Source organism: Neovison vison, chromosome 13 (genome assembly GCF_020171115.1).
Source record: "Neovison vison isolate M4711 chromosome 13, ASM_NN_V1, whole genome shotgun sequence".
In the NCBI taxonomy this organism is placed as follows: domain Eukaryota; kingdom Metazoa; phylum Chordata; class Mammalia; order Carnivora; family Mustelidae; genus Neogale; species Neogale vison.
In genome coordinates, this window is record NC_058103.1 from 117097310 (window position 1) to 117124724 (window position 27415).

A 27415-nucleotide genomic window follows, 5' to 3' on the forward strand; every position below is an offset into this window, starting at 1 on the left:
TGGGTGGCTCAGTGGGTTAACCTCTGCCTTCGGCTCAGGTCATGATCTCAGGGTCCTGGGATCGAGTCCCACATCGGGCTCTCTGCTCGGCAGGGAGCCTGCTTCCTCCTCTCTCTCTCTGCTTCCCTCTCTGCCTACTTGTATCTCTCTCTGTCAAATAAATAAATAAAATCTTTAAAAAAAAAGATTTTATTTATTTATATGACAGAGACACAGTGAGAGAGGGAACACAAGAATCAGGAGAAGGAGAGGGAGAAGCAGGCTTCCCGCTGAGCAGGGAGCCCGATGCGGGGCTCTATCCCAGGACCCCAGGATCGTGACCTGAGCCGAAGGCAGATGCTTAACCATTTGAGCCACCAAGGCGCCCCAAGTGTGACAACATTTCTAAGATTGTTTTCAAGTCCTTGGTCATTGGGCACAAGCTCACTCACCGTAAGCTCACTCACCACTTTACAGGGCTCTCTCGCTCTCTCTCTTTCTTTAAAAAAAAAAAATATTTTATTTATTTATTTGTTTGACACAGAGAGAGAGAGAGATCACAAGTAGGCAGAGAGGCAGGCAGAGAGAGAGGGGGAAGGCTCCCCACTGAGCAGAGAGCCCGATGTCGGTTAGATCCCAGGACGCTGAAATCATGACCTGAGCAGAAGGCAGAGGCTTAACTCTCCGAGCCATCCAGGTGACCCTACAGGGCTTTCTTGAAGGCTGACTGGGACTATAACTATCAGAGCTCCCTGTAAATTTAACACTGCTAGGCAATGAAGCCTGGAGGGGGAACTTGGCCTGGGAGAGACCAAGAGCTCAGCCACGGAGTAGTCCCTGTCCAGGCCTGATACCTCTTCTCACAGACTGAGTCCCAGACCCTAGGGAAATGCTCTGATTCTAGCTCCTCGGCTCTGTCCCCACCCCAGCCCAGTCTCCTCACCATGTCTCACCTCCAGTTATTGCTTTTGCCCATGGGCCAGCCAGGACAGGACCCAGGAGTCCTAACACCCGCCAAGCCTCTGCCTTCAGGCTGCTTCATTCTTCTTTGCTGGCTCTGGCCTCAGAGATGGAAAATAGGAGTTTGCGGTATAGACCCAGTGAGCCCAGCAACCTTGCCTGAGATTCGATTGCTTTCCTAGCATCAGGCCAAGTCACCTGAGTCCCAAGAGGAAGTAAAGGAAAGACAAGTGTAGTAAAAAGCTACTCACTTGGGCACAGTTAGAGTTCCCAGGAGTGTGCTGGGCCCCAAAACACTTCCCAAGAGCCTGTTGTGATGCCTGAAATTCCCCATGATTGCTTCCACCTTTGAATCAGCGTTTCCCTGAGAAGATAAGGTTATACTTCTAAATCTAATGGTGGAGCTTGACCTAAAACCAAGGAAACAGGATGTTTAAGAACCTTGGGTGAGGGGGAGGGAGGAAAGTATAGAGCTGATAAGATGAGGGAATATTTACCAATTACCGCTGAGATTTACTGAGCATTTACTGTGTGCCAGGCATTACACTCATCACGTACTAGCTCATCTCATACAAGCACTATTTAGGAGCTGCTACCCATTTCATAAGTAAGGTAGAGCCAGATCCAAAGTCAGATAGCCTGGCTCCAGCATCTATTCTTTTTTTTTTTTTTTTCCTTTGAGAGAGAGAGCATGGAAGCATGGAAGATGCAGAGGGAGAGAAAGAATCTTAAGCAGGTTCCATGCTCAGCACGAGCCCGATGTAGGGCTCCATCTCACAACCCTGAGATCATGACCTGAACTGAGTCAAGAGTTGGATGCTTAACCAAATGAGCCACCCAGGTGCCCCCCTAAATGTGTTCTTAATCCCGGAACTGGACCCCCTAGAGGAGGGAGAGGCGGCAGGGTGAAAGCCGTCAGCTATGGGTCTCTGTAGTCATCCGGAACAAAGGTCCTGGGACTCCAGGGTAGACGTCTGCTCTGCCAGGGCTTGCCTGGGATGAGGGGCACCAGCGCTGCTCTTCCTTCTCCAGCTCTGACTTGGGGCAGAGCTAGGGTGCTTAGTTTATGCCTTCCCAGAATTAAAACTATCTTTTAGGGGTGCACTGAGTTTTTTGACAAGTTAGAAAATGCTTGCCCATCCAACACCCAGAAGCAGCTAGTGGGGTGATTAAGAATATGGACTCTGGGGGTGCCTGGGTGGCTCAGTCGTTAAGCATCTGCCTTTGACTCAGGGCGTGATCCTGGGGTCCTGGGTTCAAGCCCCGCATTGGGCTTCCTACTCAGGGGGAAGCCTGCTTCTCCCTCTCTCACTCCCCCTGCTTGTGTTCCCTCTCTTGCTGTGTCTCTCTGTCAAATAAATAAATAAAACCTTAAAAAAAAAAAAAAAAGAATATGGACTCTGGAGCCCATGGCTGAGTTTGCATCCTAGCTCTGCCTCTTGCTAACTGTGCCCTTGGTCAAGCTTTGGAACTTCTCTGTGCCTCAGTTTCCTCCCTGTTAAATGGAAATGACAATGTAAGTGCTTACCTCCTGAAAGTGTCTCAGGTTATCCCCCCAGTACCGCCATGGGATCACCACTCCCACATTTCAGAGACAAGCTTGTCCTTGCCCACTTAGCTACTGAACAGTCAAGCTTGTGGGCAAACAGAGGGTGGGGTTAAAAAAAAAAAAGGCGAAACAGAATATTAACCTCCACAAGGCAGCCAGAGCTGTTGGGCCCCAGCTGTTTGTGGACAGGCAGGAATGCAGGCCCAGTGGTTTTATTTTGCTTGTGTGTGATTTAACACTTTTGGCTTCATTTCAGTGGGGAATGGCTGTATCAGCTTTCCCGAATGCTGCGTATATAGAAAGCCCTTCTCCCATCGCATCCCGCCAGAGTCAGGCTTATGGAGAAGTGTGTCATTTTGTTGCTGTAGAGGCACATAGGGTCCTGAGCACTGGGAAGAAGCCAGGAAACAGTTCTGTGTTCCCTGGGTCACCTCTCTTCCTGGCAGTTGCCTCTTCCATGCCTCTCTATGGTGGTGAGAATAGAAACATGACTTTTCACATGACACCCCTGCCACCCTATCCCTCTTCCTGCCAGTCCAGAGCAGAGCCCCCAAATCAAGCTGGATGAATTGGGGCTCCTTCCAGTTCAAGGTTGTTACTTGGTCAAATCCTCTTTAAGGCCGTGAGGATTCCCTGTTACTACCAGCTAATTAATTATGTCCTTCCTTCTCTCCAGCAAAAGATGAAGTTAATCAAGTCTACCTGCCATCTATTGTTCCAAAATAAGTCACAAGGTGCCCTGTACATACTGTCCCAGAGGATAAATTGTATATATTTCAGCAAGGGAAAGAACGTATATTGTTTGCAGAATTTCTGGGAGAGCTCTCTCTGCCTAGAAATTATGTGTGTTTGCTGATTAATGATCTTCCTGAACCTGCCTTGGAAGATATAATAGAGTTAAGAGTGAATGTCACCAAGCCTCATCATTCCCGCCTGCAGGAGAAATCATGGAGACAGACAGATCTCTGAAGTTGTTGTCTTCTTCTTCTTCTTTTAAAAATTTTTTAGATTTTGTTTATTTGACAAAGCGAAAGAGAGAGAGAGCACAAGCAGGGGAAGCAGCAGGCAGAGGGAGAAGCCGACTCTCCACTGAGCAGGGAGCCAGACAGGGGCCAAGATCCCAGGATCCTGGGATCATGATCTGAGCTGGAGGCAGACACCCAACCAGCCGAGCCACCACGGTGCCCCAGTAGTTGTCTTTTGTGTCCACATATCTTCCCTGTGGGTTGAGGGTGCACACCTTCCAGAATCTGCCCTGAATTCCAACTGTGTTCAAGAAAACAAGCTAAAACACTTCATGACAGTTTCATGTTTTAAAATGTTGTCAACCTGTTTTAGGTCCCTACTGCTGGGTAACAAATTACCTTAAAATGTCATGGCTGGGGCATCTGGGTAGCTCAGTTGATTAAGCATCTGCCTTCGGCTCAGATCATGATCCTAGGAATGAGCCCCACATCAGGCTTCTGCTCGGCAGGGAGCCTGGTTCTCCCTCTCCCATTCCCCCTGTGTGTATTCCCACCCTGTCTCTCTCTCTGTCAAATAAATAGAATCTTAAAAAAAAAAAAAAAAAGATGGAGGTTAAACCAGCCTTCCTGCTACAGAACTGGGGGTTTTGGAGCTGATCATCAGCAGTTCCAGAGAGAGATGAAGGTTGGGAAGAGGCGAGGACCCAGGGAAGAGTTGAAGTATGCAGAGGAGCCCAGCATCACAGTGGCCCATGTGCTGCTGGAAGACAAGGCCAGGGCTGTAAGTCTCTGAGTTTGGTGATAACCAAAAATGTTCTAGAGACAGTCATGTATGATATTTATTATTTTATTATTTTATTTTTTAAAGATATTATTTATTTAGTTGACAGAGAGAGATCACAAGTAGGCAAAGCAGCAGGCAGAGAGAAGAGGGAGAGAGAGAAAGGGAAGCAGGCTCCCCGCTGAGCAGAGAGCCTGATGCTGGGCTCGACCCCAGACCCTGAGATCATGACCTGAGCCAAAGGTATGATATTTTTTGTTGTTGTTAAAGATTTTATTTAGGTATTGAGAGGGAGAGAGACTGCAAATGGGGGGAGAGGCAGAGGGCGAGGGGGAGAGAGGATCTCAACAGACTCTACACTGAGCATGGAGCCCAGTGCAGCGCTGGATCTCACGGCCTTGAGATCATGACCTGAGCCAAAATCAAGACTGGACTCTTAACCAACAGAGCCATCCAGGTGCCCTGGGACAGTCATGTATGATACTAACTACTTATTGTTTTAATTGGTCCAGAAATTTATTTTTTATGGTTATACTTAACCATGTTTTTATTTTCACAGTAAGTTGCATATAAAAACAAAAGAATAGGGCACCTAGAAGCAGCTCATACTAGCCCATGAGAGCCAAATGTTCAGTTTTTCATTTTGTAGTCTGGTTGTTAAACTACAACCACTATTAAAAGTTGAATTCTATCATGGGCGCCTAGGTGGCTCAGTTGGTTAAGTGACTGCCTTCAGCTCAGGTCATGATCCTGGGATTGAGTCCTGCATCCAGCTCCCTGCTCCATAGGGGGTCTGCTTCTCCCTCTGACCTTCTCCCCTCTCATGCTCTCTCTCACTGTCTCTCTCTCAAATAAATAAATAAAATCTTTTAAAAAATGTTTAATTAGGGGTGCCTGGGTGGCTCAGTGGGTTAAGCCTCTGCCTTCGGCTCAGGTCATGATCTCAGGGTCCTGGGATGGAGCCCTGCATCGGGCTCTCTGCTCAGCAGGGAGCCTGCTTCTGCCTCTCTCTCTGCCTACTGCTTTGCCTACTTGTGATCTCTCTCTGTCAAATAAATAAATAAAATCTTTTTTAAAAAGTTTAATTATATCAGCTTATAATTAAGTAGCAGCATTAAAAGAAAATAAAAGTAATAAATATTCAACTCATCCTTCAAAAGTTACCACATTCTAGTAACTTTAGGACATTTTACTATTCATGCTCTTGAATTAATTTAGGCTTCTTGTGTCTGTGCGGTGGTAATACTGTCTAACGGTGTGCTGTGGGACATCTTTGCCTGACACAGCATTCAGGAACATCATATTGGTAGCTTGAAATCAGCCACAGTGGAAGTACTTTCATGACAGAAATCAGCAAACACTACAGATACAGAACTTGATTTATTGTAATTTATTTTTAAATTATCTATGCTCATTCATCAGTTGTAACTGTAGGCTATGGAGGCAAGTGTAAAGGAAAAACTGATGAAATGAGAATCAGTTGGCTATAAGGAATTGCTAATAAACTGTATTGTGTTTTTTATTATGTATACATTGTGTGTTACACATCCTTTCTATCAGTAACTCTTGCAATAAGTATATATATATATATATATATATATATATATATACATTTTTCCTGTGAAGAGCTGGTTGTTTAACATTCACCAAACACACTATTCAACCAAGGTTCCTTGTCCCTGTAACTGGCAGTGGGGTGATGGTGTGCAACACAGATGTGAGCCTGCTCCATCACCCTTGGCCCCGAACTCAGTCTGATGGGGAGTCCAATATCTAGTTAACAACACAGCACAGGGTGGCAGGAAAGGAAGTGGCTGAGGCATCTGGTCCATGGACCTGTCCAGAGGATCTGAGACTCATGCGGGCACTCGAAGTATGAGTGGGAATCAACTAGCCAAAGGAATACCATGAGCAATACCCAGCTGTTGATAGGAACAATAGGAACAGAGGATGGGAAGTTGATGGGCCCAGGGTGTACTGTGCCTGCAGTTAGTGGGAGCAGGTTTTGATGGACACGTCTGTTCTAACTCGACAAGTAAGCGGTGGGTGTTGCATGTTTGCAGCTGCTGGCTAGGCTATAAGGGGAGTGGTGATGAGGACTTGAGCTGCATAGGCCAATAGGCTACAGGGCAGCGCCCAGCTCTTCCAGCTTCCGCGAGGGAACAACCTAGCTGGTGGAATACTAGCACTTGCTGGTATTAGTCACTGCAGGCGTGGCTGCCCCCAAGTGGTTTATTGGAGGCACTGCTGATAGAAAGGAAGCAATGTGGAATGGCCGTGTCCTAGGGCTTGCTACACAGGCAAGAGGTGGAGGTTGGGAATCATATTTGTTTCCCAGACTCAGGCTGTTCCAGTGATCCCCATCTTTTTTTTTTTTTTTTAAAGATTTTATTTATTTATTTGACAGAGAGAGATCACAAGTAGGCAGAGAGGCAGGCAGAGAGAGAGAGGAGGAAGCAGGCTCCCCGCTGAGCAGAGAGCCTGATGCGGGGCTCGATCCCAGAACCCTGAGATCATGACCTGAGCCGAAGGCAGCGGCTTAACCCACTGAGCCACCCAGGCGCCCCATGATCCCCATCTTTTTAAGCTAACAATACTGAGTTATAACTTATAAACAATAGAGGACACAGATCTGAAGTTTTCAGTTTAATACGTTTTGATAATTTTATATAACTTGTAACTACCACCCAAAACAAGATCTAGAATATTTCTATCACCCCAGAAATGTTTTATTCTGTCTCTTTGAACTGAGTCTACCCACCCTCCCGCCCCCCCCCAAGTCAGCAAACCCTTTCCTCGTTTGTATCACATTAATTTTCCCGTTGTTAAACTTCATATAAGTGAAATCATATAGTATGGAGTGTTTTTTGTTTTTGTTTGGTCTGGCCTATTTTGCTTAATATATTTTAGATTCACCCATATTGTTGGATGTAGTCATTGATAATTCATTTTACTCCTTGAGTCATATTACATTGTATGAATATATAATAATATGTTTATCCTTTCTATTATTGATGGCTATTTTCAGTTTTTAGCTACTACAAATAAAGTGGGAATAAATTTGCTCTTTGGTGAACCTATGTTTCTATTTCTCTTGGGTTTAGACCTTGCTAGGTCAAACAGTAACTCTATGTTTAACTTTTTGAAGAACTGCCAGGCTGTTTTCCAAAGTGGTTACACTATTTTACAATCCTATCAGCAGAATATGAGGTTCCAGTTTTCTCCTGTCAATACTTAGTATCTGTCTTCTTGACTATAACCATTCTAGTCCTTGTGTGATGGTGTTTAATTGTGGATTTGATTTGCATTTCTCTGATGACTAATGATGGTGAGCATGTTTTCATGTGCTTATCAACCATCTGTATATCTTTTCAGGAGAAATTTTCCTTCCTTCCTTCCTTCTTTCCAGGTAAACTCTAACCCAATGTGGGGCTTTAACTCACCACCCCAAGATCAAGAGTTGTATGCTTTACCGACTGAGCCAACCAGATACCCCTTCTTTGGAGAAATTTCTATTCAGATCCTTTGCCCATTTTCATTAATTAATTAATTAATTATTTTTAAAAGAAGATTTTATTTATTTACTTGTCAGAGAGAGAGAGCAGAAGCAGGGAGAGCTGCAGGCAGAGCAGGCAGAGGGAGAAGTATGTTCCCTGCTGAGCAGGGAGCCTGATGTGGACTGGATCCCAGGACCTCAGGATCATGACCAGAGCTGGAGGCAGATGCTTAACCAACTGAGCCACCCAGGTGTTCCTCCTTCGCCCATTTAAAAAGTGGGTTATTTTTCATTGTATTATTGAGTTTTGTGAATTCTTCATATATTCAACCTGCAAGTCTTCTATCAGATATGTGGTTTGTCAATACTTTCTTCCATTCTGTGGGTTTCCTTGGTGGAGTTTCCAGTATGGTTGGGGAGAGAAGACATACACAGGGACTGGGTAGCAGGGAGAAGGTATGGGGGGGAGAAGAATTGTATGGGGAGGCCTAGGATGAACTGTCTGAGTTGCACGGTTGACCGCCTGACTAGTTAGTGGACTGAATGAGCTGCTCTCACATTGCAGGTAATAAGGTGGGTCATTGTATACACAGTGCCATGGGATCAGACATATATGCTAAGTGTAGGGACCTGATATCTCAGAAGACCAGGAGCATGAGTGGGATGGGGGGAGGTGGGGCAGGAAGGTCTTTCTTAAGAAAGGAGATTCCATATTGCAATCTTCCACACGACTACTGGTTTACCTTGGAGGCAGCATGATGTGACTTGAGAGCCTGATGGACTTGGGTTTAGATCTTGGTTGTAGTAGATGCTACTACATTGTGTTCTCTCCCTTCTTCCTTAACCATTTCTGATGACTTCATACAGCAATCCCCTGGGATTTTCTGCCCAAGGGCTTTCTGTTCAGAAGGCACACTGGAAAGTCTGAAAATGCCAGGAGCAGCTCTCAAACCTTAGTTTCCTCACTTGTTTGGTGGAACAGCTGTGTTGCATTCTGCACCACTGTGTCCCATAGGTTCCCCATAAAGATGCCCGCCAACCACCCCCAACGTGAACATTGCCCACGGTGGTAACCTGCTCATTATTGCACCCTGAATTGGTTTCCATTCATTTCTTTGTCTCTGCTTCCTCCACAACTCTACCAGTGTTTCCTGGGTATCATCTCTCAAAAAGGTTATTTGTACTCACATCCTTATCCCACTGTCTATTGCTGGGGTTTCCCAGAAACCCCTAAAAAATACTAAAAAATACTAGTTCTTCCATTTCTTAGAAATCCATTTTATTTCCTTGGGCAGATCACTTCACCTCTTTAAGCCTCACTTTCCTCAGACACAAATTGGGGATAATAGCACTTCACGGAATAGTCATGAGGCTTAGCATCTCACTCAGATACATTAAGAGTTTAGCAAATGCTAGACAAATCCTCTTTTAGTTTCAGTTGCTTACTGGCTTATAACATAGATACTATCCCAGACACCCTTTGGTGGACATGCCTCATTCAACCATAGTGAGGCAAGAGAAGACAAGTGGCCTGGAGCTGGCCCTATGAGTGACTGGATTCTTGCTCCCAGTTACTTACTTCCTCCTTGTAATTGACATCCTCACTGTTTGTTATGCCTTGCATCCTCTAGAGAGAGCATGTCTTCTGTCTCTCATGCATTAGCCATATGACATGCTTTGGTGAGTGGCATGTGACATTTGACATATGTGAGAAGAAGCTTTAAATGATTTGCATGATTTGGCTCAGGCTTTTTCATTCCTGCCCTCAACCATGAGAAAGACATGTTCCCCACATGTTCCCAGCACACAGTATAAACAAACAGTTATTAACTGTGTAACAGTTCTTGTGTTACATGTGTCTACATGTGTTAATGCATTTCATTGTCACAGAAAACCTAGACACAGGTTCTGTTCTCACCACCCTTGTTTTATATTTGTGGAAAACTAAGGTTCAGTAAGAACGAGTACCTTGATCAAACCACCAAGCTGGGGAAAGGCAGGCAGTCTGCTTTCTAGGTCCATATTCTTGACCACTACATTGTGCTTCTTCTCATTGTAGGTGATCAGCATGTTTGTGGACTAAAAGTTTGTTTAAATGATTGTCATCACTGACAACATTGTTCCTTTGCATTTACCCACACTCTGAAGTTGTAATCCATTGGGACAAAGATGGGCTTATGACTCTGGACCTGGATATTTTTCTGTCTTATTTGTTGGACAACTAAGAGGTCCTTCAGATTCTCCTGACTGGGAAAAAAATCCTCTGAGGTCATCAGATCGGTAGGACCCACATGAACCACAAGATATCTCCTGTGAATTCTGTGTGGATCCCAGACAGATAACCTGTAAACTTCAATGTGGACCTCAGGCCCCTCTCCTAAAGGCTTATGTAATCGCTATATCTTTCCCTAGGCTCACATGGACTCTCCACATCCCTCCTGTTAGGAGCCATTTTTTTTTGTTTTTCTTTTTAATATTTTATTTACTTATTTGACAGAGAGAGAGAGATCACAAGTAGGCAGAGAGGCAGGCAGAGAGAAGGGGGAAGCAGGCTCCCTGCTGAGCAGAGAGCTGATGCAGGGCTCGATTGCAGGACCCTGAGATCATGACCTGAGCCGAAGGCAGAGGCTTAACCCACTGAGCCACCCAGGCACCCCAGGAGCCAGGTTTGACAACGTCCTCAGGTTCCCATTCCTCATCTTATTGAGTCCTCCCCATAGCTCTGTAAATCAGCTAAAGCTTGCATTATAGCAGGGACAGAGAACAGTGACTATGTGAATGAACCAGGGACAGGACTAACAGCAGAACACAGTGTCCTGCCCTGTAGCACATGATTCTCCCCTCCTGATTGGCTTGCTAGCCATACTGTACTTCCTACTCAACCCTCCATAGCCCCTTAAACTCCCTCCCTTCTCTTCCCTCGCCCTTGCTATTTCTTGTCTGCCTTTCTTCCCTCCCACCCTCTTTCCATCCCAGCTGTGGGAGTGTGGTCCCACTCCCAGCAGGCTAGAGCCAGACAATAGGCCCTTATTCTGGGCAAAGAATCCCCTCAGTGTGTCCCACCCACGGAGGCCCCCTTCCAGGCTCAGGATGGTGTGAGTGGAGGGCACTGTGAAGGGCAGGAGCCATTGGCTGGGAGGACAGAGGATGGCCTTGGCTATCGAGATCCCATAGGAGGTTTGCAACATAAACACTGTTCACTATAAAAGCTTGTCTTTCACTCCCAGCCCCATCTCTCCAAGTGGGTCTCTTAACTGTCATTAGTTCTGGGTTTTAAAATATTTACCCTGGTCTCTACTCTCTTTACGTGTTCATCTCTGCCAATCACAGTCTCTTTCATTCTTTTTTTCTGTGTCTCTTTAAACTTCTGTCTTTCTTTTTTTGTTTTTTAAAGATTTTATTTATTTATTTGACAGAGAGAAATCACAAGTAGGCAGAGAGGCAGGCAGAGAGAGAGAGGAGGAAGCAGGCTCCCCGCTGAGCAGAGAGCCCGATGTGGGACTCGATCCCAGGACCCTGAGATCATGACCTGAGCCAAAGGCAGCGGCTTAACCCACTGAGCCTCCCAGGCGCCCTAAACTTCTGTCTTTCTATTCCTTTGTGTAGCTTGCCTGTCCTTATTTCTGGTCTTTTTCTCACTTCATCATGTTTTCTCTGTCTCTCCTATCTTCCCATGTCTTTCTTTCTTTTCAAATCGTGATCTCTCCATGTCTCTCTGTGTTTCTCTGTCTCTCCATGTTTCTGTGTCTCTATGTTCGTTGTTCGTGGCTTTCCTCTCATCTTTCTATGTCCATCTTTCCATGGATCTATGTGTCCATTCTCCTACATCCTATCTCTGTTTCATCTGTGATTTTCCATCCTGCATCCTCTGTCACTTCGGGCCTGTGGGTCTTAAGGACCTTTATCAGGTACCCTGCTCACAAAGCTCTTTCTCTCCTCCTTTCTGGTATGGTCCCAGCAGCCCCTAGGATCGGCATAGAAATTATTCTCCCCAGTTTACAGATTTGGAAGCTGAGGCTCTGGCTACTGGTACCTGGCTTCCATCTCTGGGTCTCTTTCTCCACGTTCTAGTTCTCTGTGTACTCTTGTCCTGTCCGTGCCCACCAACCACCTGATCCGGGCGTGCCCGGGAACTTAGCACCTCGGACAGTTCCTGCAAGGTGAGGGGGTGGCCAGGCCTTGCTTCTCGCGAGAGTAGGATGAGCGGCCCTAGAGGTGGCACGGGAGTCTCGCGATAGCGGCTGCTGCTGCGGGCGCTGGTGGCGCGGGCGCGTGAGGAGCCGGCCCGAGGAGCGCGCGCGCGCTCCCCGCCCCCAGCCCCGGAGCGGCTCGCGGCAGGCTCCGCGCCGCATCGCCGGGTGAAGCGCAGCGCAGCGCGGCGGCCTCTCCGCAACCGAGCGGCAGCGGCGGGTGAGTCCCGGGCCCGAAGGCCGGGAGAGGGGCTTTCCAGGGAAGCTGGGCGCAGGGCGAGATGTGGTCACCTACTCTCCAGCTTTGTGCCCCCTACGCTTCACCTTTGCAGGCCAAGCTGCTGGAGAGGTGGGGAGTCGAGGTGACCTTCCGTTTGGGGCAGGAAAAAATCATCGCAGGTGCCCCCGGGCCCCCAACCCCACCGTCCCCATTCCCGGCTCCCGCAGAGGGAACCCGGGTCTCGGGTGACGTCAGACCCCTGGATTCTGGAGCCTGGGCCTTGCGCCCTCCTTCGCCCCAGCCCCACCTGGTGTTCCCTGGAAACCAGCCTCCTCCTCTTCCTGGGGATGGCGCACGCGACTGGTGGCGGGGTGACAGTGGCCTCCTTTGGGTCCTTCCTCACAAGAGGTGACTGCCGGTGGACCCAGGCTGTGTCCCCCGTCGCTTCCTTTGGTTTGCCAACCTTTAGTCGGCGGGGGATGGGCGCAGTGGCTTGACGGAGCCTAGGCTCCACTAGGGTTTCGGGGTGGTGAGTTGGGAGTGCCGGATGTAGCTCATTCCAATATTGGCAGGAGTTGGCTATGAGGATGGGGGTGAGGTGTTTGGGAATCCATTCCTGTCCCCTCCTCGGGTAGCTCCTGGCCTGGGGGTTGGGGAAATCAAATAGAGACTCCTACTGAGAATTCACCATCTTTGGTTGTTCAGAACGGTAATGCCCCAGCTGCGGGATGTGAGATCAGCTAGGGCCTGGCAGGCTTTCCTACAGAGATAAGGAGAAACCGAGGCAAGAGTCAGTGAATAGACTTACTGGGGGAGGGGAGATTTGGATGGGGTAGAGTCAAGAGAGGGCATTCCCTGCGAGTGGTATGGGCAAAGAGGAGGGAATTAAATACAGCTGTTGGGGATGCCCGCCTGTGACCCCAGCCATGTGACTGTGCTCATGGGGTAGGGGAAGTCTGGAAAATTTTGCAGCCTGTGCTTTTCCTGTTCTACTTGTACAGGCGCAGGGACTGATGGGAGATCTTGCTTGGGGCTACACAAATCTTGCTAGCTTAGATATGACCTGGGCTTACTTGGTGAGCCTGAAGGCAAAGTCCCTAGAGCTGAGAGAGGAGGTCTCTGGTGAATGGGTCACAGAAAGAGTGTCTTAGGTGTAGCAAACCCTGTGGAGAGTTAGTGGGGTCCTGGGAGGAAAGCTCTGGATAGGGGCCTTGGGGTCTGGGGCTGTTTCTTTAACTCTTTCCCTGGCTGGCTAGCTGCCTTTGAACAAGTTGATTCCCCTCTTGGGCGGCTCTTTGCCAGCACCTTCCTCTGGGGACAAAATAATAGGACTAAGTACTTGTCCTCCCTTGAGGAAGCTGCTTGATCTAGTTTATAGAGTGTCCCTCCCAGTTCTCCATTTTCCTGTTCTCTCTCCTTCCTCTGCCTCCCAGTCCGTGCCGCCTCCCCACAGCATTTCCTCTACAGGCTGCCCTTCCTTCCCTGCTGATAGCCTGGAATCTCTGAAGGCTGCCCGGAGGAAGTAGCATACACACAGGGTTGACAGAAGTTGTGGGTTTAGCCTGACTGGAAAGGGTGGCAGGTGTTCCACTCCCACGCCTTTGGGAGGGTTTTCAAGTCTAAGGAAGAACAGGGGTTGACTGTGCTCTGTCCCCTGTCCTGTGCTGGGTGCCTCCTGGAAGTCTCATCCATCAGGGAGTGAGGAGAAGATTGGATGAGAATAAGTGCGCACTTGCTGTCCAACAACTGGTTCAGAATTTAAGCAGTGGGATGTGTGGTAGGGTTATCTGGAAAGACTTCCCAGAAGAGGTGGGATGTGAGCAAATAGTTGGACTTAGAGTTAACAGGGTCTAGAGGCCCTGGAAATCGAGGGGGTGGCTAGACATGATCTCCTGCATGAAACTGGGTTGTGGGGGAAGCAGATCAGCCTGTGGTAGAGAAGCAAAGGTAGTGGTTTGGGGTGTTTGTAGCTGATTGACACAAGGATTTGAATGCCAGGCTCAGGATCAGCAGTGGTCATGAAGAGTCATCATAGGACAGTGATAGCAGTGCCAGGAGAGTGCTGTTTTCTGAGGATGATTCATAGTTCTGGGACTTCAGGGCTGGGGATGTGCAGCTTGGGCTGGGATAAGGGGACCAGAGGTAGAGCAAGAGTGGGGAACTTCCCTCTTAGCAGCCTTGCTCTGTGCTCTGGCTTCTCCTGCACTGAGTCATCCAGACTTTGCTACACGGACCTTAGAGCCATGGGCACATGGAAACAGCATGGGAGCAAGATCGGGGTCAGGCTGGAGCAGGGTTAGAGTCTCCTCCTTTGAGTCTTACACTCTAAGTTATTACATTCTAAGTCTTACATTCTAAGTTATTATCTTCACCCCCTCCTTATTTTCATGGAGGATTTTAGTGCTGGACCAGTCTTTGACTCTATTGCCTCCCTCTACCACCCTTTCTACCAGCCACTTGGCATGTTACTACCTCTGAACTCTTAAACTCCAGTATCCTCTGAGCACAGTCCAGCTTCTGTTTTGTAAGCTTTGTGACCTCAGGGAGACCTCTAGTTCTCTGGTACCTCCATTTCCTCTGTCCCATGAGCGTGACACTTTCCATGTCCTTCCTGGTCCAAGACTTTAACCATTCTCTGGCTCGTGCCCTCAACAACCACATCATTTTGCCTGCGTGTCCCACTCCAGCAACAGACTCCTCCTCATTTTTGGACTCTATATTCAGAATGCAGAAGTTTCTGGGGGCTATCAGATACCAGGGCAGTCTGGTTCTACGCCCAGTCTCCAGCCTCACCTCTTTCTCTATTACTTGTAGAAACCCTTTCCCTCTTCCCATCAGCTCCCCATTCCATTTTGTGGGAGAAGTATCCTAAGCTGGCCTACTCTCCCAAAGCCCCCAGGGAAGGGGGTTCGGTGGGTGTATGGGAGGTGGAATTGCAGCCACGTTTCCCCATTTCTTGAATTTGATTTCTCGAATCCCAGTGGAAGGAGGGCTCTAGTCTAATGTGCCTGCTCTGTGGTATGGATGCTGGCCCTTCCTATCTCCTGGGGTCTCAGTGTCCATCAGCTGTTTTCCCCCTGTTATATCTTCACTCTCCACAGTTTTCTGTAATGCCTTCCTCCTGCTTCTAAGTATATATATTCACATATTCTATCTCGATAAACTTTTCTAACCCTATGTCCTCCTCCAGCTGCTGGTATTTTTAACCTATTGCTTTGTCTTAATGTAAAAGTGGTATGAGACCATTGTAGAAATTTTAGAAAATAAAAATAAAAGGAAAGGAAACAAATAACTTATAATCTCATTATCCAGAGATGACTACTATTCATCCTTCCGTACAAGGTCTCTCAGTGTTGTCATTGATACTCTGTATGTGTGTGTGTGGATTAAAATTTAAGACAATTTTTTTGAAAGACGAGTCTGCTAGACTGGTCCTTTCCTCCTCTCCCTTCTGTTTTCATTTCTTGGCAGCTGGCCTTTACCCCACCACTTCCTGAAGCTGTGACCTTCGAATTGCCCGATTATCCCGTGACACACCTGACTGCTTCATGGCCATGATGGTGTTGATCCAGTTAATCAGTCATAAAAAAATTGAGATAATCTGAATCACTGACATGAAAAATTTTTGAGAGATATTGCTGAGTGGAAAAACACAGGTTATAAAAGAGCATGTATAAAATGATCTTGCTTTGAGGGCACCTGGGTGGCTCAGTCAGTTTTAAGCATCTGCCTTCGGCTTAGGTCCCAGGGTCACGGGATTGAGCGCCACATCGGGCTCCCTGCTTGGTGGTGAGTCTGCTTCTCCTCTCTCTGCTGCTCAACCTGCTTATGCTCTCTCTGTCTTTCTCAAATAAATAAATAAATAAAATCTTTAAAAAAAAAGATCTCGTTTTTGTCATATATGCTAGTATATACATTAAAAACAAAAACCTAGAGGTCAGTCTGTTAAAGAGGTGACCTCTGAGAAGGTCATTTAGAAGAACTTTTATTTTCAACTTTATGTACTTTTTTTTAAAACTTGTAAATATATATATATATTTTTTAAGATTTTATTTATTTATTTGACAGACAGATCACAAGTAGGCAGAGAGGCAGGCAGAGAGAGAAGAGGAAGCAGGCTCCCCACTGAGCAGAGAGCCCGATGTGGGGCTTGATCCCTGGACCCTGAGATCATGACCTGAGCCGAAGGCAGACACTTTAACCCACTGAGCCACCCAGGCGCCCCAAAACTTGTAAATATTTTTATACAAAGCTAAAAAGCAACACATTTTCATTTTATGAAAAAACTATAAAAACTATATATGAGGATATATATATATATATATATATATATACATATATATAGTTTTTACTTAAGTTACAGTTAACATACGGGGCGCTCTTTCTCTTTCTTTTTTGTTTGCTTTTATTGTTTTAGAAGGGGGAGAGGCAGAGGGAGAGAGAGAATCTTTTTTTTTTTTTTTTTTAAGATTTTATTTGACTGACAGATCACAAGTAGGCAGAGAGGCAGCTGGGGGGGATGGGTGGGTAAAGCGGGCTCCCCACTGAGCAGAGAGCCAGACAAGGGACAGGATGCAGGGCTCCATCCTAGGACCCTGGGATCATGACCTGAGCTGAAGGCAGAGGCTTAACCCATTGAGCCACCCAGGCAGGGAGAATCTTAAGCAGGCTCCACACCCAGATCAGAGCCCAACTCGGGGCTTGAGCTCACACAACCCTGAGATCATGACCTGAGTCAAAATCAAGAATTGGATGTTTAACCCACTGAAGCACCCAAGTGCTCCATGAGGCTATATATTAAAAAAAAAAAAAAAAAAAAAGGAAGAGGAATGGAATATTTCAGTGGCTTGTAAGACTCTTGAGGATAAAGCCCCAATTCTGCCCAGGGCCTTCAAGAATAAGATGACCCAGCCCCTTCTACCTTGCAACACTATTTTTGACTTTGCTTCCCTTCCTTCACTGTGAGCTTTATTTGTCCTCTGTCCGTGCCTGGCTTTGGAGACTTCATGCTCTCCCGGTTTTCCTCCTGCCTCACTGGCTGCTCCTTCTCATCCTTTGCCAGCTCATCCTCTTTAGACTGTTTTTTTTGCTTTTGTTTGGTTTTGTTTCTGTTTTTGTATTTTTTTTTTAAATTTTTAAAGATTTTATTTATTTATTTGACAGACAGAGATCACAAGTAGGCAGAGAGAGAGGGGGAAGCAGGCTCCCTGTTGAGCAGAGAGCCTGATGCGGGGCTCGATCCCAGGACCCTGTGTTCATGACCTGGGCTGAAGGCAGAGGCTTAATCCACTGAGCCACCCAGGCATCTCTGTTTATGTATTTTTGAACAGGTAATACATTTACATGATTTTTAATTCAGAAAGATGTTCCAAGTTTCATGAGTTCTAAGATCACCATTTTGATATTTTTGAAAACATTTTAATATCTGTATCTTAAAAATTTTCGGCATCTGAACAATTACAAGTTGGCAGTGTATTTTCTTTCTTTTTGTAAGTAAAATAATGATTTATCTTAAAATTGATGGTGTCTTGGATTAGCTGGTACAAAGATACAAAGTAAAAATTATTCCTCCCTCCTGCTCCATATCCCTTGGGGAGCCACAATTACTGTTTCTTTTCTTTTTTTTTTTTTAATATTTTATTTATTTATTTGACAGAGCGATCACAAGTAGGCAGAGAAACAGGTAGAGAGAGAGGAAGAAGCAGGCTTCCTGCGGAGCAGAGAGCCCGATGCGGGGCTCCATCCCAGGACCCTGGGATCATCTGAAGGCAGAGGCTTTAATCCACTGAGCCACCCAGGTGCCCCCACAATTACTGTTTCTTAAGTATCCTATTAAACAGTGTTTGAATATCTATTATCAAATAAAAATATATTTCCCCCCCAACTTTTTATTTTGGAAAATTTCAAAGCTAAGAGAAATTTAAAGAACAGTGCAAAGGGGTACCTGGGTGGCTCAGTTGGTTAAGCATCTGCCTTCGGCTCAGGTCGTGATCCCAGGGCCCTGGGTTTGAACCCCACATTGGACCCCCTTCTCGGTGGGGAGCCTGCTTCTCCCTCTCCCTCTGCTGCTCCCTCTTGCTTGTGCTTGCTCTCTGTCAAATAAATAAAATCTTTTTTTTTTTTTTAAGATTTTATTTATTTATTTGACAGAGAGAAATCACAAGTAGATGGAGAGGCAGGCAGAGAGAGAGAGGGAAGCAGGCTCCCTGCTGAGCAGAGAGCCCGATGTGGGACTCGATCCCAGGACCCCGAGATCATGACCTGAGCCGAAGGCAGCGGCTTAACCCACTGAGCCACCCAGGCGCCCCATCAAATAAATAAAATCTTAAAAAAAGAACAATGCAAAGAACATCTGTACTGTAGGATATTTCACCTGGATTCACTAATTGCTAATATATATTTTAAAAGATTTTATTTATTTATTTGTCAGAGAGATAGAGAGCACAAGCAGGGGGAGCATCAAGCAGAGGGAAAAGCAGGCTCCCTGCTGAGCAGGGAGCCTGATGTGGGACCTGATCCCAGGACCCCGGAATCATGACCTGAGCCGAAGCAGATGCCCAATCAGTTGAGCCACCCAGGCATCCCGCCAGTTGCTAATATTTTGCAACATTTGCTTTATCTGTCATCTATTGAACTAATCTAATTTTTTTCAGGACCCTTTGAAAGTAAGTTGCAGACAAGATGCTCACCTTTAAATACTTATCACGTATCTCCTAAAAATGCTCTTGAGAGCTGTGATTTAAAAACCTAGGATCCACTGTGGGATCTCTCATGTGTCTTTAGTCTCCTTTAATTTAGATGCTCTCCTACCAATTTTTGTCCTTTTGACATTAATATTTGTCTTAAAGAATTTCCCACAGTCTGTTTTTGTCAGATTGTTTTTTTTCCTAATTTCAAATTAAATATTTGGGCAACAATACTATATAGATGATCTTGTGTACTTCTAGGTGTATCACATCAAGAGGCAACATGTCCTTTTGTCCCAGTGTCAGAAATGCTAAGTTGGCTCACTTGTTGCTCTCTTTGTAGAAGTACCTTTCCTCTATTGTGATTGATAAGTAATGGGAGGGGCGACAAACGGAGACATGCTTCTCCTCCCCAGCACCCCCAGCTGGTGTTTTTAGCACAGCCATAGCACAGCCATCAATGACCCCAGCCTATATCAGATAGTGACTTTTATTTTTATTTTTATTTTTTTTTAAAGATTTTATTTATTTATTTGACAGAGAGAAATCACAAGTAGGCAGAGAGGCAGGCAGAGAGAGAGAGGAGGAAGCAAGCTCCCTGCTGAGCAGAGAGCCCGATGTGGGACTCGATCCCAGGACCCTGAGATCATGACCCGAGCCGAAGGCAGCGGCTTAACCCACTGAGCCACCCAGGCGCCCAGATAGTGACTTTTAAAAATTGTCATTTTGTTTATATTTATTAGAAGAACATTCCCTCTCCTTCCTTTTCTTTTGTGTGTCTCCATAGACTGCGTTCTTTTCATTTATTGTGTTGTAATCCATTACTGACATGATTCATATTCTGCTCCAGCTTTGTATTTGGAAAACTTTTACCCCAAACTAAAGTTGAAGGGACATTTATATTGCTTCACCTGGACTCATACCTTGTTCACATTTCCCACATTTGCTTTGATTCTGTATGTATCCATCCATCATTTTTAATTTTCTGAGCTATTTGAAGCAAGTTGTAGACATAAGACACATTACTCCTAAGCCCATGAACACATTTTCTAAGAACAAGGGCATTCTCTTATGAAACCTCAATTCCATTATCACACCCAAGAGATGTAACATCTACCCAATCATATTATCTAGTTTCCTTTGTTATCCCAGTGATGACCCTTGTGGTGTTTCCCCCATGAATAATCCAGTCAAGGCTTAAACATTGGCTCTGGTTGCCATACATCTTTATTCTCCGTTGGTTTAGATAATCCCTTAGTTTATTTTGTACTTTTAAAAATAGTTTAGAATGTTGGCATTTTTAAAAAGATTTTATTTATTTGCTTATTTATTTATATATATGTATTTTAAAGATTTTATTTATTTATTTGACAGACAGATCACAAGTAGGCAGAGAGGCAGGCAGAGAGAGGGGGGGAAGCAGGCTCCCTCCTTAGCAGAGAGCTCCATGTGGGGCTCGATCCCAGGACCCTAGGATCATGACCTGAGCTGAAGGCAGAGGCTTTACCCCACTGAGCCACCCAGGCACCCCTATTTATTTATATTTTAAGATTTATTTTTAAGTTGTCTCTATCCTTAATATAGGACTCAAACTCACAATCCCAAAATCAAGAGTTGCTCCACCAACTGAGCCAGCCAGGTGCCTTTAGATGATGGCATTTTTTTTTTTTTTAAGATTTATTTATTTATTTATTTGACAGACAGAGATCACAAGTAGGCAGAGAGGCAGGCAGAGAGAGGGGGAAGCAGGCTCCCTGCTGAGCAGAGAGCCTTGGGGCTCCATCCCAGGACCCTGGGATCATGACCTGAGCCGAAGGCGGAGGCTTAACCCACTGAGCCACCCAGGCGCCTCTATGATGGCATTTTTTAACTGTTCAGGTCAGTTTAGTTTTTATTTATTTTTATTAGTTTTTATTACTATATTTTAATAGGCACTCATTTTATTTATTTAGAGCAGGTGCACACATGAGCAGGGGGAGGGGCAGAGGGAGAGAAGACAGGCAGACTCCCTGCTGAGTGGGGAGCCTGTCACAGGGCTTGATCCCTGGACCCTGAGAGCATGACTCGAGCTGAAATCAAGAGTTGGAGTCTTAACTGACTGAGCCCCCAAGCACTCCCAGGCCAGTTTAGTTTTTAGAATGCTCCACAACTTGCATTTGTCTGCTTATTTCTCATGATTGGATTCAAGTTAAACATTTTGGGGCAGGAATACTAGGTAGGCGATGTTGTGTCCTTATTGGTGCATCATACTGGGAGGCTGTAGTGTCTGTCTGTCCTGTTATTGGTGACATTAAGTTTGATCACTCGGTTAAGGTTGTATCTGTTAGCCTTCTTCACGCTGAAAGTGCCAATTCCCCTTTGTAAGTAGCACGTCATCTTTGGGCTGGTACTTGGAGACTGTGACTGTCCTCCCCACAGTCTCCAGTCCAGTGGTTTTGGCAGCCGTCATTCAAATCAGCAATTATAGTGATTGTGGCACTACGAGATCTTCTAATTCTGCCACTCCTATGTTTATGGCTAGCTTCTTCTATGAAGAAGAGCTCTTCCCTCTCTTTTTTAAAAATGAGAGTGTCCCTTTGGACTCATGGATTATTATTTTTTTTCACAAAGTGGTGGTACTTATTTTTGACTTTCATATTTTATTTTTTTTTAAAGATTTTTATTATTTATTTGACAGAGAGAGGCACAGCAAGAGAAGGAACACAAGCAGGGGAGTGACAGAGGGAGAAGCAGATCTCCCGCCGAGCTGGGAGCCCAGTGTGGGGCTCCATCCCAGGACCCTGGGATCATGACCTGAGGTGAAGGCAGAGGCTTAATGACTGAGCCACCCAGGGGTCTGTGACTTTTACATCTAAAATAGCACTTATTATTTTTCTTATTAAGAAAATTGTGTATATTCGTTGTAGAGAATTTGGAAAATACATAGGGGAATAAAGGCAAAGATTAAAATCACCTGTGATCCCCACCATCAGATGAAAATTCCTGAGAGCATTTTGGTGTATCATGGATTATTGTTAACATTCAGGATGTCATATGTCACTGTCATTCTTATTTTTGAGACTCTTGATTGTCTCAGATTTGGGTGGTGGTAGCTCTTTTAAACTTGTGTCTTTTTTTTTTTTTTTTTTAAATATATATATATATATATATTTGTTTGTTTTTTTTAAGATTTTATTTATTTATTTGACAGAGAGAAATCACAAGTAGACGGAGAGGCAGGCAGAGAGAGAGAGAGGGAAGCAGCCTCCCTACTGAGCACAGAGCCCGATGTGGGACTCCATCCCAGGACCCTGAGATCATGACCCGAGCAGAAGGCAGCGGCTTAACCCACTGAGCCACCCAGGCGCCCCTTAAAATATTTTTATTTATTTATTTATTTAACATAGAGAGATCACAAATAGAGCAGCAAGCAAGTGGGGGGCGGGGAAGCAGGCTCCCTGGCTTAACCCACTGACCCACCCAGGTGCCCCTAAACTTGTGCCCTTTTGACCTGCATCCATTTGTTGTATACATGCTTATCTCTGGTACCTCACAATATTCTAGGCTATCGTGGTATTTCCTTGTCCTGGCTTGAGACCAGCCATGTTTTTTAAGCTGTGAGTTCATACTGATCCCTCATTTCAAATCCAACAGCACAGGCCTCTTACTGTCCCACCTTACATATTCTCTCTCCGTATTTTAACAGTGAGAACCCAGGTCCTACAACAACCTGTACACTTGTATGTCCTCTCCTCTGGGGCACATGACAAAGCTTCAGCATCACCACACTATATAAACCTGCTTATACTGAAGCTTTCTTTCCAGTTATTTTTATCCTGGAGATATATTCTTTTAAGAGAACACCGAGTGCTCTAACCAAGTTACTTGGCCAGTTCTTTTCTCTATGTGGTCGTGTTATCAATTTCCTGTACAGTTAGCGTCATTTGCTTTTGTTTATTTCAATTTTAGGGTTTGCTTTTCTTTCTGGTGTAAGTTCTTGAGTATGGAAGAGATTATATATACAAAAAGTATGTGTAAATCTTTACCCAAGGAAATCTCACTAGTCATCCTAGCCCTTCCATCCTGTAGGTAACCATTTTTATAGTGTGTGGTTTACTTTTCCTGTGTTTCTTTTGCAAAAATAAGCAAATTTGTATGTATGTTCTTATCCCCCCCTTTTACGTAAAAAGTAGCATACTATATATACTTGTCTGTGCTTTGCTTTTTTTTTTATTTAATCATTCCACAACAATTAATAGAGATCCTCTTCATTCTTTTTTTATTTTTTATTTAAAAAATTTTTTTAAAATCCTTTTTTTTTTTTTTTAAGATTTTATTTATTTATTTGACAGAGAGAGATCACAAGTAGGCAGAGAGGCAGGCAGAGAGAGAGAGGAGGAAGCAGGCTCCCCGCTGAGCAGAGAGCCCGACGCGGGACTCGATCCCAGGACTCCGAGATCATGACCTGAGCCGAAGGCAGCGGCTTAACCCACTGAACCACCCAGGCGCCCTTCATTCTTTTTTTAAATTAAATTTTTTTCAGTGTTCCAAAATTCATTTTTTTAAAAGATTTTATTTATTTATTTGACAGACAGAAATCACAAGTAGGTAGAGAGGCAGGTAGAGAGACGGGGAAGCAGGACCCCTGCTGAGCACAGAGCCGATGTGAGGCTGGATCCCAGGACCCTGGGACAATGACCTGAGCCAAAGGCAGAGGCTTTAACCCACTGAGCCACCCAGGCACCCCCAAACTTCATTTATTTTTTTTTGTTAAAGATTTTATTTATTTATTTGACAGAGAGAGATCACAAGTAGGCAGAGAGGCAGGCAGAGAGAGAGAGGAGGAAGCAGGCCCCCTGCCGAGCAGAGAGCCCGATTCGGGACTCGATCCCAGGACCCTGAGATCATGACCTGAGCCGAAGGCAGCGGCTTAACCCACTGAGCCACCCAGGCGCCCCCAAACTTCATTTTTTATGCATCACACCCGGTGCTTCATGCAATACATGCCCTCCATAATATAGTACTCCATTGAATGATATACCATAGTTTATTCAAACAATTGCATTTAGGTCACTTCCAACATTTTCCTATTGCAAAATAGTGTCATGTTGAATGACATGTATTTATTGTTTCTTATTTGTGGGTAAAAAAGCTGAAATAGGATTGTTGGGTCAAAAGGAAAAAAAATTTATTCTCTCCCCTCCTTTTTTTTTTTCTTAAATTATGAAAGTTAGCATATTGTTTTGACTGTTCTGTGTCTTTTGTTTCCCATTGTCTAGACTATTCTATATCTGTGTCCTTTTTTTCAATGACTAGTAACTGTGGAGATCTTTTCATAGTAGTATTTTCTTTTAAAGAGCTGCAGAGCATTTTAAAAAACGGCAGAACAGCCCATTGTATGTGTGCACTGTTTATTTCCTTATCCCCTATTGCTGTGTAGATTCTTTCCAGTCTTTTGGTGTTACAAACAATGCTACAATTAATGCAGCTGTGCTAGGGGATCATTTCATGCAGGTTTCTACCCTGCCTGTCTTTTCCCCTTTTGTGGCAGATGTTGTTGGTTTTTTTTCTTTTTTTTTAAGATTTTACTTAGCGAGCATGAGGGGGGAGGGTCAGAGGGAGTTGCAGACACCCCCCACCCCCCCACTCCCCCCCCACCCCCACCGCTGAGAAGGGAGCCTGACTCCAGAATCATGACCAGAGCTGAAGGCAGTTGTTCAACCAACTGAGCCAACCAGGTGCCCCAGTGTTGTTGGTTTTTCTTTTAAATCTGTATTTGATTTCATATCACAAAGGGGCCATAAAAGATTACAACTGCCCATTTCTTTAGTTGGATTCAAGGAAATTTGACTGGAGCTCTAGGAGGGTTTTTTGTTGTTTTTTTTTTTTTTAAATGCAAAGTTTAAAAAAAACAAAGATTTTATTTATTTATTTTGTGGTGTAAGGGAGAGAAAGAGAGAGAGCACAGGAGCCACCCAGGTGCCCTCAAAGCAAACTTTTAATTGAAGTATAACACACAAGAAAGTACACAAATTGTAATCTCATGCTGGATGAATTTGCACCAAATTGACACTGTGTAATCTTCTTCCAGACTCAGGAACAGACCAGTCCCAGTACCTCAGCTTATGCTCCCTTCTTCAAGGTTAACACTATCTTGACTTCAATTTTTTTTTTTTTTGGAACCCGGCCCCCCCCAGCCTTGACTTTTGTTTATTTATTTATTTATTTTTAAAAATTTTGTTTATTTATTTGACAGACAGAGGTCACAAGTAGGCAGAGAGGCAGGCAGGGGGGGGGAGCAGGCTCCCTGCTGAGCAGTAAGCCTGATGTGGGGCTCGGTCCCAGTACCCTGGGATCATGACCTGAGCCGAAGGCAGAGGCTTAACCCACTGAGCCACCCAGGTGCCCCATTGACTTTTAATGCCTTGCTCGTGTTATGGATATTTTCTTTTCTTTTTTTTTTTTAATAATTTTTTTTTTAAAGATTTTTTTTTATTTATTTGACAGAGAGAGATCACAAGTAGGCAGAGAGGCAGGCAGAGAGAGAGAGAGAGGAGGAAGCAGGCTCCCTGCTGAGCAGAGAGCCCGATGCAGGGCTCCATCCCAGGACCCTGAGATCATGACCCGAGCCGAAGGCAGCAGCTTAATCCACTGAGCCACCCAGGCGCCCCATGGATATTTTCTTGGTAGCCACCCTTCCCTTTTAGAGGCTGCATCACACAGGTTATTGACTATCTCCTGCAGAGGACAGAAACCCCATCTGTCTTACTCTCGCTGCCTCCACGGTGCCACATTACCCATCCCTAACAAAGGACTGAAGGCAAAAGCTGGAGAGAGGGGAGGCCAGCCTGTGACTTGCCAGGTGTGTCATGTTCAGGGTCAAGGAGTAAAATTCTCTCTTTCAGAGGTCTCTAGTCTCCTCAGGCCTTCTCTGTCACTTGCCTTTGCCTCATGGGGTCGCTTCCCAGGTTCTTTTTCTACCCTTGGATAGGGTTTTCTGAAGATAAACCCAATGCCTTGAGGCAAAGGGCAAGAGTGCCTGGAAGGAGGTAGCTGGTGGTGCTGCCCCTGCTGGGCTCCTGTGGGATGTGGGAGCCCGTTCTGACCCAGGGAGCTTCCAGCCCTGCAGGGGCTGAGACAGGGTCTGGGTGATGTAGGGCCTCATCCTGCTCTGGTTTTGCTTTCCTTCCAGGTCAAGACAAAGAGGCGTGGGCAGGCCGCTGGGCCAGCTAGTGCCATCCTTGCCATCATGGCAGGTAAGGACAGGGTCATGTAGACAGGACATGCAGGTGAGCAGAGGGTGGGTGGCCCCCTTCCTAGTCTCCTTATCCCCTTTAGTTTTTGGAGGTCACGTTCTTTCTGTCCTCCCATCCCTGGGCTTTCCCTGGCTCCCCTCTGAGGTGTGTCTGTCTGACACCATCAGCCTGACACTGTCTAGCTCTCTGACCGTGGGAACCTGAGACTGAGAACCCCGAGGCTCTGGTCCTGCCAGCCATCTGACTGATAAGCAGCAGGGGTGGCTCAGTCCTTGTCCCCTCTGTCATCACTGCTCTTTAATACTCTGAGACCCTTTCCTTCAGATTTCTGAATTGTTGGCTTCCAAAGGCTCAGGTACAGAATGCAGGAGCTGGAGGGACCTTTAGAGACGATCTGGCTCAAGCCCCGCCCACCCCTCTGGATAAAACGAGAACATGGATATTGGAATGGACATGGGAACCCCTTCTCCAGGCTCACCCATCCTGCTTCATCTGCCTGGATCTGGACAGCATTTATTGTTTTCTTTCTGAGAAACAACAACACTGGCTCAGGGCCTTTGGTTACTTTGGGAACCTCCTAGCAGAGGAAGCGGGGATGGCTGGGAGGGGTTAGCAGTGTAGCCTGGGACCTCAGGGGCCGGGGGTGGGGGACCACTGAAACTAGGGCAGGAGGCTCATATTGGGTTATCGGGGAGGGGACCATTCAAGGTGATGCTGTGCCATATGCTTCACCCACAGAAAAAGTGAACAACTTCCCTCCATTGCCCAAATTCATCCCCCTGAAGCCATGTTTCTACCAAGACTTTGAGGCAGACATTCCTCCCCAGCATCTCAGCATGACCAAGCGCCTCTACTACCTCTGGATGTGTGAGTGCTGTGGGATGGGGGTGGGCCGTGGAGGGAGGAGGGGGAGAGGCTGGAGGGTGCTGGGCACCAGGTGAGGTGGGGCGCTGCAGGCCCGGTTGTCCATCAGCCTCACTTGCAGTATCTGCATGGGCCATCTCCCAGCAGCCTCCTCGTATGGGCCAACCCCCATATAGACCCCAGTTTCCCTCATCCCCCTATCCTCCACTTCCCATTCACAGAGCATCTGGATGAGGGTCTCTGTCCACAGGATCATTTCTCTTTTCTTTTTCTCCCTTCCCTTTCCCACTGGGGTGGTTTTCCAGGGAGCCAGAGGTGGCTGCCAGGACCTCGGGTTCTGGATGCAGAGAGGAATCCTTGTCTTGAAGCCACATTTGTCTTGCTTTCTTTGGAAAACTGCTCAGAGAAAATAGCATTAACTGGGGGTCGGGAGATACGGGATTCAACTGGGCTGGTTGTCCTACTCCCCAAGCAGCAGGTTCCTCACTTA

At 45.9% G+C, this 27415-nt stretch overlaps 1 protein-coding gene across 4 annotated transcripts in view; it reads left to right on the forward strand.

The window, feature by feature from the left end:
* The window catches only part of SCAMP5 (secretory carrier membrane protein 5), a 38826-nt gene that overhangs the window by 3843 nt on the left and 7568 nt on the right, over window positions 1-27415 (forward strand). For 2 of the 4 annotated variants that reach the window (XM_044231670.1, XM_044231673.1), the window contains exons 1-3: window positions 12057-12140; window positions 25998-26061; window positions 26800-26928. In XM_044231670.1, the coding sequence (XP_044087605.1) occupies window positions 26055-26061; window positions 26800-26928 (136 nt within the window). In that variant the 5' untranslated portion in view covers window positions 12057-12140; window positions 25998-26054. Of the gene's footprint in view, window positions 1-12056; window positions 12141-25997; window positions 26062-26799; window positions 26929-27415 lie in introns of those variants that run through there. The other 2 variants (XM_044231671.1, XM_044231672.1) reach the window with 1 other exon arrangement.